Source organism: Bombyx mandarina, chromosome 23 (assembly GCF_030267445.1).
Source record: "Bombyx mandarina strain Sakado chromosome 23, ASM3026744v2".
Taxonomy (NCBI): domain Eukaryota; kingdom Metazoa; phylum Arthropoda; class Insecta; order Lepidoptera; family Bombycidae; genus Bombyx; species Bombyx mandarina.
In genome coordinates this window covers 15,831,852-15,847,230 of record NC_143229.1, presented here as the reverse complement: position 1 = coordinate 15,847,230, position 15,379 = coordinate 15,831,852, and the positions used below count along the sequence as shown (strand labels likewise).

Sequence of the window (15,379 nt, the reverse complement as noted above, 5' to 3'; positions counted from 1 at the left end):
ACCTTCAGTGATGAATCTCATTGTCTCGTATTTTAAATATCCAGTAAACAGGCCAACACGATCGTAAGTTCAATGAACGTTTCCGTAGAGTTAAATCGATTATTAAAAAAAAACCACAACTATGTATTCAGACTACGGGGAAATGTTTGGAGCATTTGCAACAAGCAAACTGAAGCTTTTTATGTAGATTTAACAAAACAAAAAAAACATATTAATGTGAAATATTTATATCAGCAATAGATTATATCGCTTACTAGTGGTACGAATAGAAATTAATTTGCTTTAATAAAAAACTACACCACATTTCGTTTACGAATCCAATTCAATTAATAAACAGATAGCATTGAAATAAATGAATTAAATGACAATATATCAAAATATTAAAGATCTTCTCCAATAACATTATAATATTACTTAAAACGGCATCAGTATTTATTTATTTGCTTAGGGTGTATTTAATATTAAAATTTATGCGCAGAAATATTTCGGCTTCACTTTGATTGTTACAAATGCTACTGTACGGTGCTTGGAGTAGGGGGAGGGAGGGGGGTCAGGTCTCACCTGGGGGCCTCTCGGTGACCGTCAGGAGACCGGTCCTCCGCACGCGGATGCTGTTAGTCGAAGACGGCGTGCTATTCGGCTGAGGAATCATAAAGTTAAGGTTGCTCTTAGCCTGGAGGGTAGGCGTAAGTTATTCACTAGCATATAACGTCATTAGAACTGACTATTATTTACGACGCAAGAACGCGTGCTAATTTTAGTGCTCACATGAGCCCGTAAACATGAGCCTTGTGAGTTCGGGCGGGTAGGTACCACCAGCCTGCCTATTTCTGCTGTGAACCACCGTTTCGGTTTGAAAAGCAGGGCAGCCGTTGCACGGTTAAAAGTGAGAACTTAGAACTCATGTACAACATCATTTAATTATGCATAAAAAATACATTAAATCAATAAAGAAAAACATTACACACACTAGCATGTATTTGACACATATATATTTATACTTTTTGTTTATTCTCAAACTTTTGTTCTTGTCTAAAGCGGTGTTTCACAACATGGGGCCCACGCCCCACAAGCGGGCAATTTGATAATTTAGGCGGACAAAAGCATTAAATTACTATTGAAAATCTGTATTACAATTATTTTCAATTTGAATTTCAGTTTTTATTATACCTACGTTTTGAAATATTACTTACTGTGTCTGATAACAATTTCATAATGATTACTTCCTAAAACCTATAATTTATATTTCTTAAGTAAACAAATCAATTTTTCAAAATAAAAAAGTATGTATGGGGCCCATAAAAATTTTAGAAACGTTACAGTAGAGCATAGCACAAAAAAGGTTGGGAAACATTGGTCTTAAGTCTGTGGTAAAATTGAAAAAAAAAAGATTAATATTGTTTGTCTTTGATATTACAGTCAAAATCTGTTATAACGACATCGAAGGGACTGCTCATATTCAGTCGTAAAAACAGATAGTCGTAACAACCGGTGATGCTTAATGTGTACCTATCGTGCAAGTACAAACAAATCGATAGAGAAATATTGGAAAAAAATATTTATTCAACTATGTACATTTTGTTTATTACACATAAGTACAATGCATATTATTTTTCTGTGAACATAAAATCTGTAAGTAACAAACTAACTGAAGAGATATGAAGAAGCGGGCTTTGACTCTACTGCACGCATGTGTTTTGTTTCTAAACATTAGAAAAGACCCTACACTAAACTAAATCCTATTGTTTTCTTTCCTGATTTTAATAGCCATTGAAGGCAAATGTGAATACCTATTCAAATTGTTTACAATACAGCTTAGCCGGTCGTTCTAACAGATCTAATTCTCCGAAATATTAGTTAAATGTGGTCGTTTTATGAGGTATGTCGTTATTAGCAATGTCGTATAAAGCAATGTTTTTAATAAGGCGGTCATATGGCATTCAGCCGGGACCTTTGTTCTAGGTTATTATAACCAGCATGTTGTTCTAAACGATGTCGCAGTAAACGGTTTTGACTGTATTTGTCTATAGTGTACTATTGGCGAAATCTGTGATTATAGAAGTACAATAGTCTTTGACCACAGAACCATAATAATGTTCAAACTTATAATTTTAATTAATTATAGTCGAATTTCGACTACTGGGGGACTACTAGTATTAATAAATTCACTTAACGAATAACTTAAGTTCATAAATTAGATATTCTTCTATGGAATGCGCTCCCACTCAAAATAAGGTCGGCCACTACACGTGAAGCGTTTAAGACGAGGGTTAGAGAACTGTTTCTCAGAGAGTTAGCAGTCATCTAATTGATAATATTTATTTATATATATTTCTATAAGTGTATATTTATGTATATGTATTTATTTAAGTACCTAATATCTCTATAGCACTACACCTAACAAGGTTCATCTCTGCACTCCCCTAAGGTAGACTGTCAGAGAATGTCTATGGAATTAAGTCCGCCTTTATACTGTCTAGTAAACTCTATTATATAAAGTTATAAATAAAAATAAATAAATAAATATTTAGATTATAGGTTTCATATTATCGTCTTTTCGCATTAAAAATGTAGAATTTCCAAAATCATTTGGTATCACCAGTATTTTTCTAATAAATACTGTCAAAAGAGCGTAGTTTAGTTTAATTTTTTTTTAGTTTACCTATGTTTTGACCACTACTAACAAAATTAATACATAATTTTATCTTACTTTAAAATACAGATAATAATAATGTAACTGGTAAAAAAACCCGTTGCAAAGATGATTACTATTAAAAATATCACATGTTAGACCTTTAAAGCACTCTCCTGTAAAATTAGTAAGTTTTTCGATTATACAGTTTTAATGCGAGAAGACGATATATCATCTCTTTGTCCGTTACAAGATTGTTGGTAGCTCACCATGTGTCCGGCTGCGGCGGACGTCGCGACGCTGGCCGCATCCTCAGGCGTCGCCATGGTGTGCCGTTTGCTGCTGCCCCGGTTCATCATGTACCTGTCGCACCAAGTACATTGGAATCTTCATGTTACAATCATCTTCTCTATTGCTCAAACAGTGGTCGTGGCCTAAAGGATAAGACGTCCGGTGCATTCGTATGTAACGATGCACCGGTGTTCGAATCCCGCAACCGGGTATCAATTTTTCTAATGAAATACGTACTTAAGAAATCTTCACGATTGACTTCCACGGTGAAGGGATAACATAACGTGTAATAAAAATCAATTCCGCAAAATTATAATTTGCGTAATTACACCCTGCCTATTTCTGCCGTGAAGCAGTAATGCGTTTCTGTTTGAAGGGCCGGGCAGCCGTTGTAACTATACTTGAGACCTTAGAACTCATATCTCAAGGTGGATGGTGCATTTACGATGTAGATGTCTATGGGCTCCGGTAACCACTTAACACCAGGTGGGCTGTGAGCTCGTCCAACCATCTAAGCAATAAATAAATAAAAGTTATCACACCATGCCGTCCTACCAGTCCGTGTGTGGTACAGCCGTGTGCAATTCTGAAACGACAGATCGTTGTATGTGGACTTTTGAAGCTTTTAAAGTCGATTGACGCGTAGTTACCTGCAGAGGTTGTTGTTGTAGGTGGTGTCGGAGCCCTGCTCGTCGCCGTGCTCGGGCTCCGGGGGCCGCGGGGGCGCGCCGCTGTCAGACACCTGCGGACCACACATATCCGACACTGCACCAGCTGTAATGGATCAGCACAGAGTATTAAGCGGTAGGCAGCGGCTTGGCTCTGCCCCTGGCGTTGCTGACGTCCATGGGCGACGGTAACCACTCACCATCAGGTGGGCCGTATGCTCGTCTGCCTACAAGGGCAATAAAAAAGAACATGCTCATGAACTCCATTCCTGAGCTTTCTTTTAATAAACACGCGTAAGACCTTAATCACAATTGAAAATTAAATTTTTGGACTAGTGTTCTTGTAGTCCACGCAACGTATATGAAATGACGCTTGAGGTCAACGATCTCGTAGGAACTTAGTACTGTTACGCGCTGGGGTTCGGGATAAATAATATGTTCCAGCAAAGTAGAACTTAAAACTGTATTTATCACTTAGAACACATACAAAACACTTTAAAATTCTGAATTCACTTCGCTTCGAGTAGTTCCGATTACTAACAGACTGCGTGCCATCCCTGCAACGCTTTTATAGTCGATACGACATCCCTAGATTTATCGAGGATATTCAACACAAGTCGATTATTGTCTTCCGCTATCTGACAATAGATGGCGTTGTACTACTCGAGCTTTCTAGATGCTATTAGATACTTCGATATTCGTTCGATTATTCGGTGATAGATGGCGTTACTCTTACCGGCGTAACTGTACCTTCGAGTTCCATTGCTGGCTCACGAAACCAATATGTTTTTTTCTTTTGATTCGAATGTATTGGATGGAGTAACTAATTGTTAAACGTATATACACACAGAAACACACACAAAAAGTGTATGAATACGGATTCGTATGTATTATCTTGTATTTTAATTTAAGTATATTGTTTCACTCTCTACTGCGAATATATTTAGATTATTTAACTCGATCTCATTTTAATTGTTAGGGTGTCCGGGACTTGCAGACATAATTAGGAACGCTATTTGGTTTATTATCACTTTTTTTTATCCCAATATTGCTATTTATTGCCTTTTGGCCTCAATCGTGCGTGAATCATGTCAAAATTTATGTAGTGGCAATATATATGTCGTATTTGATATTGTTCATTTTAGACTTGAGGACTGATTTCAGTGAAATTAAACATGTTTATTTTTCGAAATACCGGTTGGTGTGTGTATTCTGAATTAGCAATCGTACGGTTTTACAGGATAGCGGGGTCAGAGAACAATATTCGGGACCAATAGCAACCGCACACGTTTCTAGCGTCGCACACAGCTCGATTCTAATTGGTCGCGACATTTTACAAAATAATACCAATAACAAAATACAGATACAATAATTTCAAGGATCGACATCCTCAGAATTGCAAATGCGTGAACATTAAACGCGTCATTTCGGATCCTCCCGATCCACTAACGGTGCTTTTAGGTACCTCAAGCATTGGTCACCGTCCTCGTCGAACTCGTCGCAAGCGACGAAGAGCTCGACAAGCGAATTAACCTACAGACACAGCCCACTGAGTTTCCCGCCGGATCTTCTCAGTGGGTCGCATTTCCGATCCGGTGGTTTATTCTGCGAAGCACTGCACTTGTCAGGGCCAGTGTTAGTAGCACTTCCGGTTTGAGCCCCGTGAGCTCACCTACACGTTAAGTCGAAGCAGAAATAGCCTCTCAAGGCTATCAGCATAGGTGGAAAAAAAAACTTGTGGCACTCGGGGAGTGCCGCGGTAAAGCTATTGCATAACATTTTTTATCAACTTATGCAATTATAATTAGACTATAATAATTTAATATTAAAACAATAATAAAATAAAACCACGATATATTTATAAACATTAACAAAAGCAAAACATTAACTGTCCCCTTCATACTAACAAGCTAGACCTCGCGAGTGAGAGATGGGCAGACTTTTCATGATGCGCATGCTGTGTGACGTCACACCACGCGCTTATTCACAAACACTACACAAGCGCAACGTGTGAATGTGTTTAACGCGAGCTACATGGTAGCTACATGGTTAGGTTTTATTTTCGTTACGGAATTTCTTGATTCGGTCGCTGCGCTCTAAGCCCGCGATAAAAGTTATGCAATAGCTTAAACAAAAGCGTGAACAGTCTAGGATCATGATGTGTAAGATTAAACAGTCCAGCAGCCACAATCAGCACTGGAGACCTGATCCGCTGTGAAGAGAACTGTTGAGAGTTTGAGAAGAAAGAAGAGGACATACGTGATGCGAGGGCATGGGGTGGCAGCATGTCCTCTCCCTGCAGCGGGGCACGTGGGCGCCTCCGTCCGAAGCACGTCGCCCGAATGTCGACGCTGTTGTGTACAAAATAAGAACTATAATAGCATTCATTCGTAGAAACGTATCCACGGCCAGCGGTTCTCAATCTTCTCCTATTTTTTTTAATTTCTTAAATGGCCTGGCTGATGGCTGGATGACACGTGGCCTAAAGGATAAGACGTCCGTTGCATTCGTATGTAGCGATGCACCGGTGTTCGAATCCCGCAGGCGGATACCAATTTTTCCAATGAAATACGTACTTAACAAATATTCACGATTGACTTCCAGTGAAGGAATAACATCGTGTTAATAAAAATCAAACCTGCAAATTTTTTATTTGCGTTATTACTGCTGATAGCGCAATAGGGACGTCTTGTGAGTCCGCACGGGTAGGTACCACCGCCCTGCCTATTTCTGCCGTGAAGCAGTAATGCGTTTCGGTTTCAAGGGTGGGGCAGCCGTTGTACTGTAAAATGAGACTCAGAACTCATGTATTAAGGTGGCATATTTTTTTATTGCTTATGGGTGGACGAGCTCACACTCCACAGTTAAGTCGTTACCGGAGCCAACCTTGAGATATAAGTTCTAAGGTCTCAACTATAGTTACAACGGCTGCCTCGCCCTTCAAACCGAAACGCATTACTGCTTCACTGAGCTCCGCAGGTAGCTCGTACCTTGGCTCTGCATGGCGTGCGGCGGCTTCAGCAGGTGCTGGTCCTTGACGCTGAAGTAGCGCGCGGGCTGGTGCTGCACGGCCGGCAGCTTGGCGGCCAGGTTCGTGTTCGGCAGCAGCGACACGTCCGGCGAGGCCTGCTGCTGACGAACAAACGTCACGTCCTTAATGCGGGCTTTTATTAGCGAGGAAATTGCACGACATATTAGATTTAAAAAAAATATTGCTTAACTGGGTGGATGAGCTCACGGGCCACCTGGTGTTAAGCGATTCCTGGAGCCCATAGACATCTACGACGTAAATGCCACCACTAATTGGTGAGACAGCCGTTGTAACTATACTGAGACCTTAGAACTTGTATCACAAGGTGGGTGGCGCATTTACGTTGTAGATGTCTATGGGCTCCAGTAACCACTTAACAGCAGCTGGGCTGTGAGCTCGTCAACCCATCTAAGCAATAAAACAAAAAATAATACTCACATTGAACTGCGCGGACACGTAGAGGGGGGAGGGGCGCAGGTCGGCGGACACCGCGGCCCCGCACGCGCTCAGCTCGCCGCCCTGGGGACACAGCGCGCGTCAGCACCCGCGGGGACCGTGCAGACTTTGGTCTGATGTCGTTATTGTTTAGTTCGGTTTGCAATAGCTTTAATTAAGCGTTTCTTTTTTTAGATTTGTTATCTATATGCATATATTTAAGGTTTAACTGGTTCAAATAAAACTAGAAATCTGTTTATTTCTCGAATTATTGCAATGGTAACACTAAAATATTTTTATTTATTTATCTTTGCTTATACATACATAGGTACTGCCTCCAAGCAGTAGCTAGGAGCAGCAGTGGTTAAGTTGATAGGGGGTCACACGGGGGGTCAGAGAGGGGATACGCAGGGTTCAGAGGGGGGTCACCTGTGTGTGTCTGCAGTCGCCGGGCCCCACGGTGTGCCGCCTGGTGGCGTGCTGCTCGCCAGTGCTGGCGGGCTGCTGGGTCCGCTCCTCTTGAACTGGTATCGAGCCGTCACCGAACTGAAAACGTATTAACGACATTACTGGTGGTAGGAGGTTTGACACTGAATGTACACTGGGGATAACTTCAGCTGTCATAATCCAGAGCCCTTACCTTCTCCAGGGCCTCGGGTCCGTCGGTCAGATAGTCCACCGACGCTTCAGGATTGGGTAACGATATCAGAGAATCCTGTATCGAAGAATCCTCCGCATCCATCTCCTCGTCTTCCGAATTCTGTAAAACAAATTTTAATCAGAACATGTCCAGTACCCTTTAACCAAAAATGTCACTTAATAAAATACGTATGTTGCTCTTGCATGACACCATCCATAAATGTATGACAATTATATGAAGAAAAAAAACAGAATTATTCAATAGTTAATTCAGAGTGCACTTATACATTTACTTTAATACCAAGAGTTGCATATTTTCTGTATTTCAAACTGAGATATCTATATATAAGCCGATAGACATGTCAATACAGTTAAGTATAATTTTAGGTTTATTTTGTTAAAAGGTACGAATAAATAGACTTATTATTTATTACGAATAAATAGACTTATTATTTACTCGTAGGTTAAAAGGTTTGTATATATTGTTGTTCAATAGTATCAGAACAGAGCTTTAGTATTACCAATAGCAATGATTTTTTTCCTAATTTCATGGAACTACAAAATAAAATCGAATCTTAAGATATTAGTCATTATGGTTGAATTTCCATCGTCGAATAAATATTAGTACGTATAAATTCGCAGTTTTGTAGGTGACATAGTAACACTCGAATTAATGCAGTCCATAAACAATATACGTACGCCTCCTACGACTCTGGCGCACTTGCGGACCATGGACCACACCAACACATTGAAGTGTCTTTCAACACAAACACTCAAGCGCTCGGTTAAGATAGCATTTATTAAATTTTTCACGATAAAAATTAAATGAAACGAAAAAGTGACACTAAAAAGAGATAAACTTTAGATTTTTAGTCTACGCGTATGAGATAGAATACTTGCATAGATTACCTTACAACTAGTGAGATCCAACGGCAGACCGGTCGTCGAGTCCAGGGAATCTGGAAACATACGGTATAATCATAAAAAAATAAATCTGTCTCGGTCACTCACATCGAAATACGCTGCGCTAGAGAGAGAGACGGGTCTATTGTCAAACAAGTTTTTTTGTTCATTCTTACTCTAGTAACCTCGAAGGGTCATACTAGATTCACCGAAGTAGGTGAGCTCACGGAACTCACACTAGCCCTAGCGAGAGCAGTGCTTCGCTGAGTCGTGGGTTGTGTGTATGGGTTAGCCAGCGCCAATGATATTACAAATCAGGACTAATCGCGTGTCGGTCCTTGCGTTCCTTGACCACTTGCGATGCGGTCTGGTACGGTTGTGCCCTCCAGGGGAAGTCTAGAACCAGTACCGTCAAGATACAGGGTGTGTCTCCTCGACCAACGAGGGTCTTTCGAGTAGACCCACCTCTGTGCTGCAGGCTACTCCGGGCGCTGCTTCTCTGTTCGAGCTTATCCATGAGGAGGTGGTAGATGGCCGATATGTGATCGAAGCGTTCTTCTTGCACCGACTGAAATGAAACGAGGTGATTTTTAGTTTGTTTATCAAGGGTCAGCTGGTGTTGACGGGTGAGAGGAGGTCCAAGTCTTTCTCTCACCCCTCGAAGCGGAACGCACGGGTAGGTATCACCACTCTGCCTATTTCTGCCGTGTAGCAGTAATGCGTTTCGGTTTGAAGGGTGGGGCAGTCGTTGTAACTATACTGAGACTTTAGAACTCATATCTCAAGATGGGTGGCGGCATTTACGTTGTAGATGTCTATGAGCTCCGGTAACCACTTAACACCAAATGGGCCGGGAAATCGTCTACCCATCAAAACAATAAAAAAAATGACAATTTATCTGAATAGCACCAATACCTGTTGTACGTGCTCCTTCGTGAGCCCGGGGAGCGTGAGCAAATGCGCCATAACAGTTTCCGAGGCCCCGGGTTCGGTCTGCGACATAGACGTGTGACATATGCAGGCTCCGGTCGACGCATCTATAATTAAAAGGTTACTGCTTCAAACCAGACAAGCGATTGAAGTCCACCCATCACAGGGGTCCCACCATCAGCCATCCCGAGACATGGTGGACGCCATAGTCTTGTTAATCTGGTGGGAGGACGTCTTATGAGTCCGCACGGGTAGGTACCACCGCCCTATTTCTGCCGTGAAGCAGTAATGCGTTTCGGTTTGAAGGGAGGGAAAGCCGTTGTAACTATACTGAGACCTTAGAACTCATATCTCGAGGTAGGTGGCAGCATTTACGTTGTAGATGTCTATGGGTTCCGGTAACTACTTAACACCGGGTGTGCCGTGTGCTTGTCCAACCACCGAAGCAAAGAAAAAAACGGCATAAATATGATGGAATAATCAGCCGGACTTACCCCCACCAGTTTAATTAGGGAGTCGGTAATGAAATATTGACGTAAATTGATGGGGCTGTATTCCAGTTAGAAGAGTGGGATAGCCGTTTCGTTGTGCAATCGAGGTTCCGACCTCATCAGGATGGATGGCGACGTTGAGACATCAATGAACTACAGAAGGCTGAGTGAGACAGTGAGCTCATTCAGATGTCAATAATAAAAATATATACTATATATTTATTTAACAGATTCGACAGTCTAATACAACTCGAAGAAGACAAAGATATTATAAATCTTCTGGGAGGGATGACTTTTGAAATTGAAACATCCAAAATATTAAGAGACCACCTCGTGACACTGTAAGCGGCTTAATGACAAATGCTTAACTCGAAATAGCTATCGCTAAACACAAACGGACTTTCTTGTGTGACGAAATAGCGTTAGATTTAAATTGTTCATAACTACAGGATTAATGATATGTAAGCTGTTTACGAGCCCGCAATGGATGCGTTGGGTCTCTAGGCGTTTGTACGGACTTGCCTTCTGACGTCATCATATATGCGTAACTGGAATTAAATAAAGAGCAGGGTTGCCATACCTCGATCGCCCGGTCCTGGCCCAGGTTGGTGTGCCGCCAGCCACCTGTGCCTGGCAACACCGCGCAGGGATAACCTCTTCTCCGGTTCCACGACCAGCATATGCCTTATTAGATTTTCGCATTCTAAAACGAGAATAAGGACTGATCGTAGAATTAGTAATTCAATAAAATCAAACCGCTTCCGCTAGGAAAGAAATTGAGAAACAGCAGGAATAGCTGACTGTCTAGTCTATAACCGCATCTTCTAATAAAAATTGGACACATATACCCATTGTGTAGTAGAACCACATAGATGGGCACCAAAATCTCACCTATTCCTACCGTGAAGCAATCTTAAGCTCCACTTTAAATGGTCGGCCAGGGTTATACAGCCGCTTTATAAGTCAGTAGCAACACTCTAAGGCGGGTTCGGAATAAATAAAAATTCTACCGAAGTACAAATTGAAACTGTAGTAACAATCAGAACACTTAACGAATATTTTAAAATTCTCAATTCACTTCCTCCGCTTCGCTTCAGGTGATCCATTCGCTGTTTCGCTTCGAGTAGATCCGATTATTGACTGACTGCGTGTCATCTCTGCAACGCTTTTATAGTCGATACGACATCCCTAGATTTATTGAGAATATCCTGGGCAAGTCGAGTAGCTTTGATGTGTGTTTCCGCTATCTGACAATAGATGGCGTTGTACCTCTTGAGCGTTCTCGATGTTACCAGTTTTTTTATATTAGTTTCTGTGGCGGGTAGCCATCACACACTACAAGAAAAATTGACAGATGCCTGAATCTCGCTTACGACGTTTTCAACATAAGCGTGCATATATACAAGTTTCGAACAACATTCGGAGCGTCGGTCTACCGAGCAATTTAACCAGCTCAGTGGAAGATCTTCCCTTTGTCGTATATCTCTACAGTTTCTGTTATTCGGCGATAGATGGCGTTACTCCTACCGGCGTAGCATTATTGTATTGCCATCGGTACTTGACACATATGCAAATTGTCGAATTAATCAGACCTCTTGAAGTCGATGAAGATTACATTTAAATATTTCGTTATATAAACATACAGACAAAGGACTAGCTAATGAAGCGTGAAAAACTAAGCATTTTTCCAGGTAAGCATTATTCCCGCCCGGGTTCGCACCTCGGGGGATCGGACGCTTAGGCGAAAGGGCAGGGGAGCCGTTTGCGCCCCCTAGACGCGGGGACTTCGCAGAAGGTTAGACCCCAGGCCCAGGAAAAGAAACGGAAGTACGTCGGAGAGAGTCCGAGAGAGAGATGGCGAGATGCTCCCCCCCCCCCACACACAACCCCTTTCCTAATTCAATAAGCCCGATATGGGTGTCATCCTTGATGGATTTGGAGGATTCGCTGAAAATACTCTTACTGACCTTGTGACATGAAGTACGGTATTCGGAACTTTCCGCTCAGGACCACGTTCCTGAGCTCGTGGAGGGTGTTCCCATCGAACGGCAACGCCCCGCAGACCAGAACGTATAATACGACGCCCAGTGACTGTAAAACGATCACCGTTCACCGTCACATTTCCATGGGAAAGTTTGACTGGCGGGCTGTGGGCAACTCCATTAAACCATGGTGTTAAATGGTTACCGGATCCTTTAGACATCACTGCGTGAATGACACCACCTTGAGACGTGAAGTCTACCTCTCAATCGTAACACATGTCCCACTCTTCAAAACATTGTCTCTGCCGATCAGCAATAGGCAGGGTGATATTCTACTCACGCAAGGGCTCTCTAATAAAGACCCAGTGGTAATTATTTAGTAAATCGGTCTTGTTCTTGTACATATTAAACATCTGAAATGATTATTGTTTTTATGTTAATATGTTTTTGTCCCATTTGGTGTCGAGAGCCTTGGTCCGTGGGGTCCTAGCGCTATAAGGCTTTTTAAGGAAATAGCAAAAAGGTTAGTCGACGTCACAGGAGACCGAAGAGTTGGCAGCTACCTCGGACAAAGAATTAGTCTAGCTATTCAAAGGGGGAACACGCTGCCGGTATCTTCCTTGCCTAAAGGGACTCCTTTTAATAATATAATTTAGTTTTTTTTTTTAATTTTTTTTTTTTTTTTTCATTGTTCTAGTATATATGAGGCCATCAGCGCAAAAGTGGCCTAACCCGTAATTTTGTATATTCAAGCTTGTATGACGTATATTGGAATTTATTTAAAATATAATTTTTTTTTATGTAAAACCGGCCTGCCTATCCATAGTTTCATCCATAGATAACAGATAGCTTTGTAAGCATTATTTTTGCGTGGATTGTTTTTTGGCTTACTCAAATTCAAATTCATGAAAATTCAACTCTAATTGCCTCCATAATAACTATGATAAGCTTAGGCCACTTTTGAGCTAACGGCATCATATATTTTTTTTATTTCTGTATAAATAAATAATAATAAAAAATTACGCTAATATATTTCGAACGTACCCAAATGTCGGCTTTGGGTCCATCATACTGTCTCCCTTCGAAGAGCTCGGGCGCTGCGTACGGAGGACTCCCGCACCAGGTGCTCAGGGCTCCTCCGGTTCTATATTCGTTGCTGAAGCCGAAATCTGCTAACTGAGGAGAGAAAAAGGCATGGGTTGGCAAAGAAATATATTACTGGTGGTAGGACCTCTTGTGAGTCCGCACGAGTAGGTACCACTACCATGCTTATTTTCTGCCGTGAAGCAGTAATGCGTTTCGGTTTGAAGGGCGGGGCAGCCGTTGTAACTATACTGAAAAAAAAGAGGTAGCGCTCGTGGTTCGTTCGGGACCAAAATTCAAAAGGGTCATAGATTAAGACTTCGGTTTATGGAGAACAGCCCGTCTGTCAATATTCTGCACAGGCAGATTTGTTTTCAAAGAACAAAGACCGGTAACTGGCCATATTGCTAACCAGCATGCTCCAACATTCCGCCTATTACAAAAAAAAAGCTTTATCACATAACCATAAGTCACAATACCCGGTAACTTCAATGGTTCCCAAAAGCCCGTCTCACCTTTATGTTCATGTTTTTGTCTAACAGTAAATTCTCAGCCTTTAGGTCGCGGTGGACGACACCGTTCGCGTGGCAGTACCCCACGGCGGCCACCATCTGGGAGAAAGCTCGGGCCGCCTCCGACTCCGTCATACGACCCCTGGACACCAAGTGATCTGGAACATTTTACTGGTGGCAGGACGTATTGTGACCCGAAACGAGCTTTAAATTTAAGCGCATCACTCGAGGAAAACTGGAAACCTTTGGCAATTTTTTACTGGTGGTAGGACCTCTTGTGAGTCCGCGCGGGTGGGTACCACCGCCCTGCCTATTTCTGCCGTGAAGCAGCAATGCGTTTCGGTTTGAAGGGTGGGGCAGCCGTTGTAACTATACTTGAGACCTTAGAACTTATATCTCAAGGTGGGTGGCGCATTTACGTCGTAAATGTCTATGGGCTCAGTAACCACTTAACACCAGGTGGGCTGTGAGCTCGTCCACTCAATTAGCAATAAAAAAAAATAAAAAAAATAAAAAATTGTTTTAAGGTATGTTATGGTCCTAATTACCAAAACCCCATTTAATCAGTGTGCGCCAAGCCTCAGCTCGCGAACTATTGGTTAAACATAGGCTCCAGGCGTGTTGTTCATCCTTGGTCTAGTCAAAACACAGGGAACCCAATCCTCCGGGTGAAAATACTAGGTCTCTTGTTAAGCATAAACTCCATATCTTTGTTTTTCTAGGTGTGTGGACCCAGTAGCCTCAAATTCAGACCTCCATTAAAAGATACGGCACGCAGTGGCTTGGCTCTGCCCCTGGCATTGCTGAGGTCCATGAGCGACACTAACCACTCACCATTAGGTGGGCCGTATGCTCGTCTGTCTATAAGGGCAGTAAAAAAATATGGAATTTCATCACACGGAGTTCACAGAGCGCCATGACATATCCCCCAAAGGAGTCCTGAAAAGACTACCCTTAACATTGAAGTCCTTGAACGAAGGTGAGTATACGTATTTCATAAGTTATCGAAATAAATTTTAAAACTTACCAAATATTTCACCGTTCGGTGCGTATTCTGTTACTAAATAAATCGTGTGGGTGCTCTCCATCACCTGAAGAATCACAAAATAACAAAAATGATGTCAGCCAATTCACAACTGACTTAATATTGAACCATTAAATTAGTGCCTGAATATATACGCACACAATACAAATGTGCACGTGTTAAGTGTTATAATTCACAATAAATAAATAAAATGGGGCGCATCGCGGTACCGCCTTCAGGACGGAACTTACTTTCAATTCAAATTCACTGGTGGCAGGACTTGTAAGTCCGCACGGGTAGGTACCACAGCCACGCCTATTTCGGCCGTGAAGCAGTAATGCGTTTCGGATCGAATTTCGAGGCAGCCGTTGTAACTATACTGAGACTTTAGAACTTATATCTCAAGACGGGTGGCGAATTTACCTTGTAGATGTCTATGAGCTCCAGTAACCACTTAACAGGGGGGCTGTGAACTGGTCCACCCATATTTGCAATTAAAAAAAACCATTTTGAATACTATTGTTTAGAATTTCGCCTTTAAACCAATTGTTTAAGATTGAAATTTACAGAAAAAAAGTGTGTGTGTCCGCTCCGACGCACGACTGGAGTTTACTGGATATAAAAAATTAAACGAAACAATACGAGAAATAGTTCTATATTACGACAACACGATACACTACAGATTATTAACAAATTAACGAGACACAAAACAAACGACTAACAAATATATGAAAATACAATAATGAGAGAAACGCGCG

The 15,379-nt window shown here is 41.8% G+C and overlaps 1 protein-coding gene across 4 annotated transcripts in view; it reads right to left on the bottom strand.

Moving 5' to 3' along the window:
- LOC114246576 (Salt-inducible kinase 3) overlaps positions 1–15,379 on the bottom strand; it is a 45,258-nt gene that overhangs the window by 11,413 nt on the left and 18,466 nt on the right. For 2 of the 4 annotated variants that reach the window (XM_028179159.2, XM_028179162.2), the window contains exons 3-18: positions 14,625–14,688; positions 13,601–13,755; positions 13,047–13,178; positions 11,988–12,111; positions 10,601–10,723; positions 9,515–9,636; positions 9,065–9,167; positions 8,606–8,655; positions 7,698–7,817; positions 7,487–7,603; positions 7,061–7,141; positions 6,582–6,723; positions 5,851–5,942; positions 3,574–3,665; positions 2,902–2,995; positions 562–640 (exon numbers count right to left, since the gene is read on the bottom strand). In XM_028179159.2, coding sequence (XP_028034960.2) covers positions 562–640; positions 2,902–2,995; positions 3,574–3,665; positions 5,851–5,942; positions 6,582–6,723; positions 7,061–7,141; positions 7,487–7,603; positions 7,698–7,817; positions 8,606–8,655; positions 9,065–9,167; positions 9,515–9,636; positions 10,601–10,723; positions 11,988–12,111; positions 13,047–13,178; positions 13,601–13,755; positions 14,625–14,688 — 1,690 coding nt within the window. The remainder of the gene's footprint in view (positions 1–561; positions 641–2,901; positions 2,996–3,573; positions 3,666–5,850; positions 5,943–6,581; positions 6,724–7,060; positions 7,142–7,486; positions 7,604–7,697; positions 7,818–8,605; positions 8,656–9,064; positions 9,168–9,514; positions 9,637–10,600; positions 10,724–11,987; positions 12,112–13,046; positions 13,179–13,600; positions 13,756–14,624; positions 14,689–15,379) is intronic. The other 2 variants (XM_028179160.2, XM_028179161.2) reach the window with 2 other exon arrangements.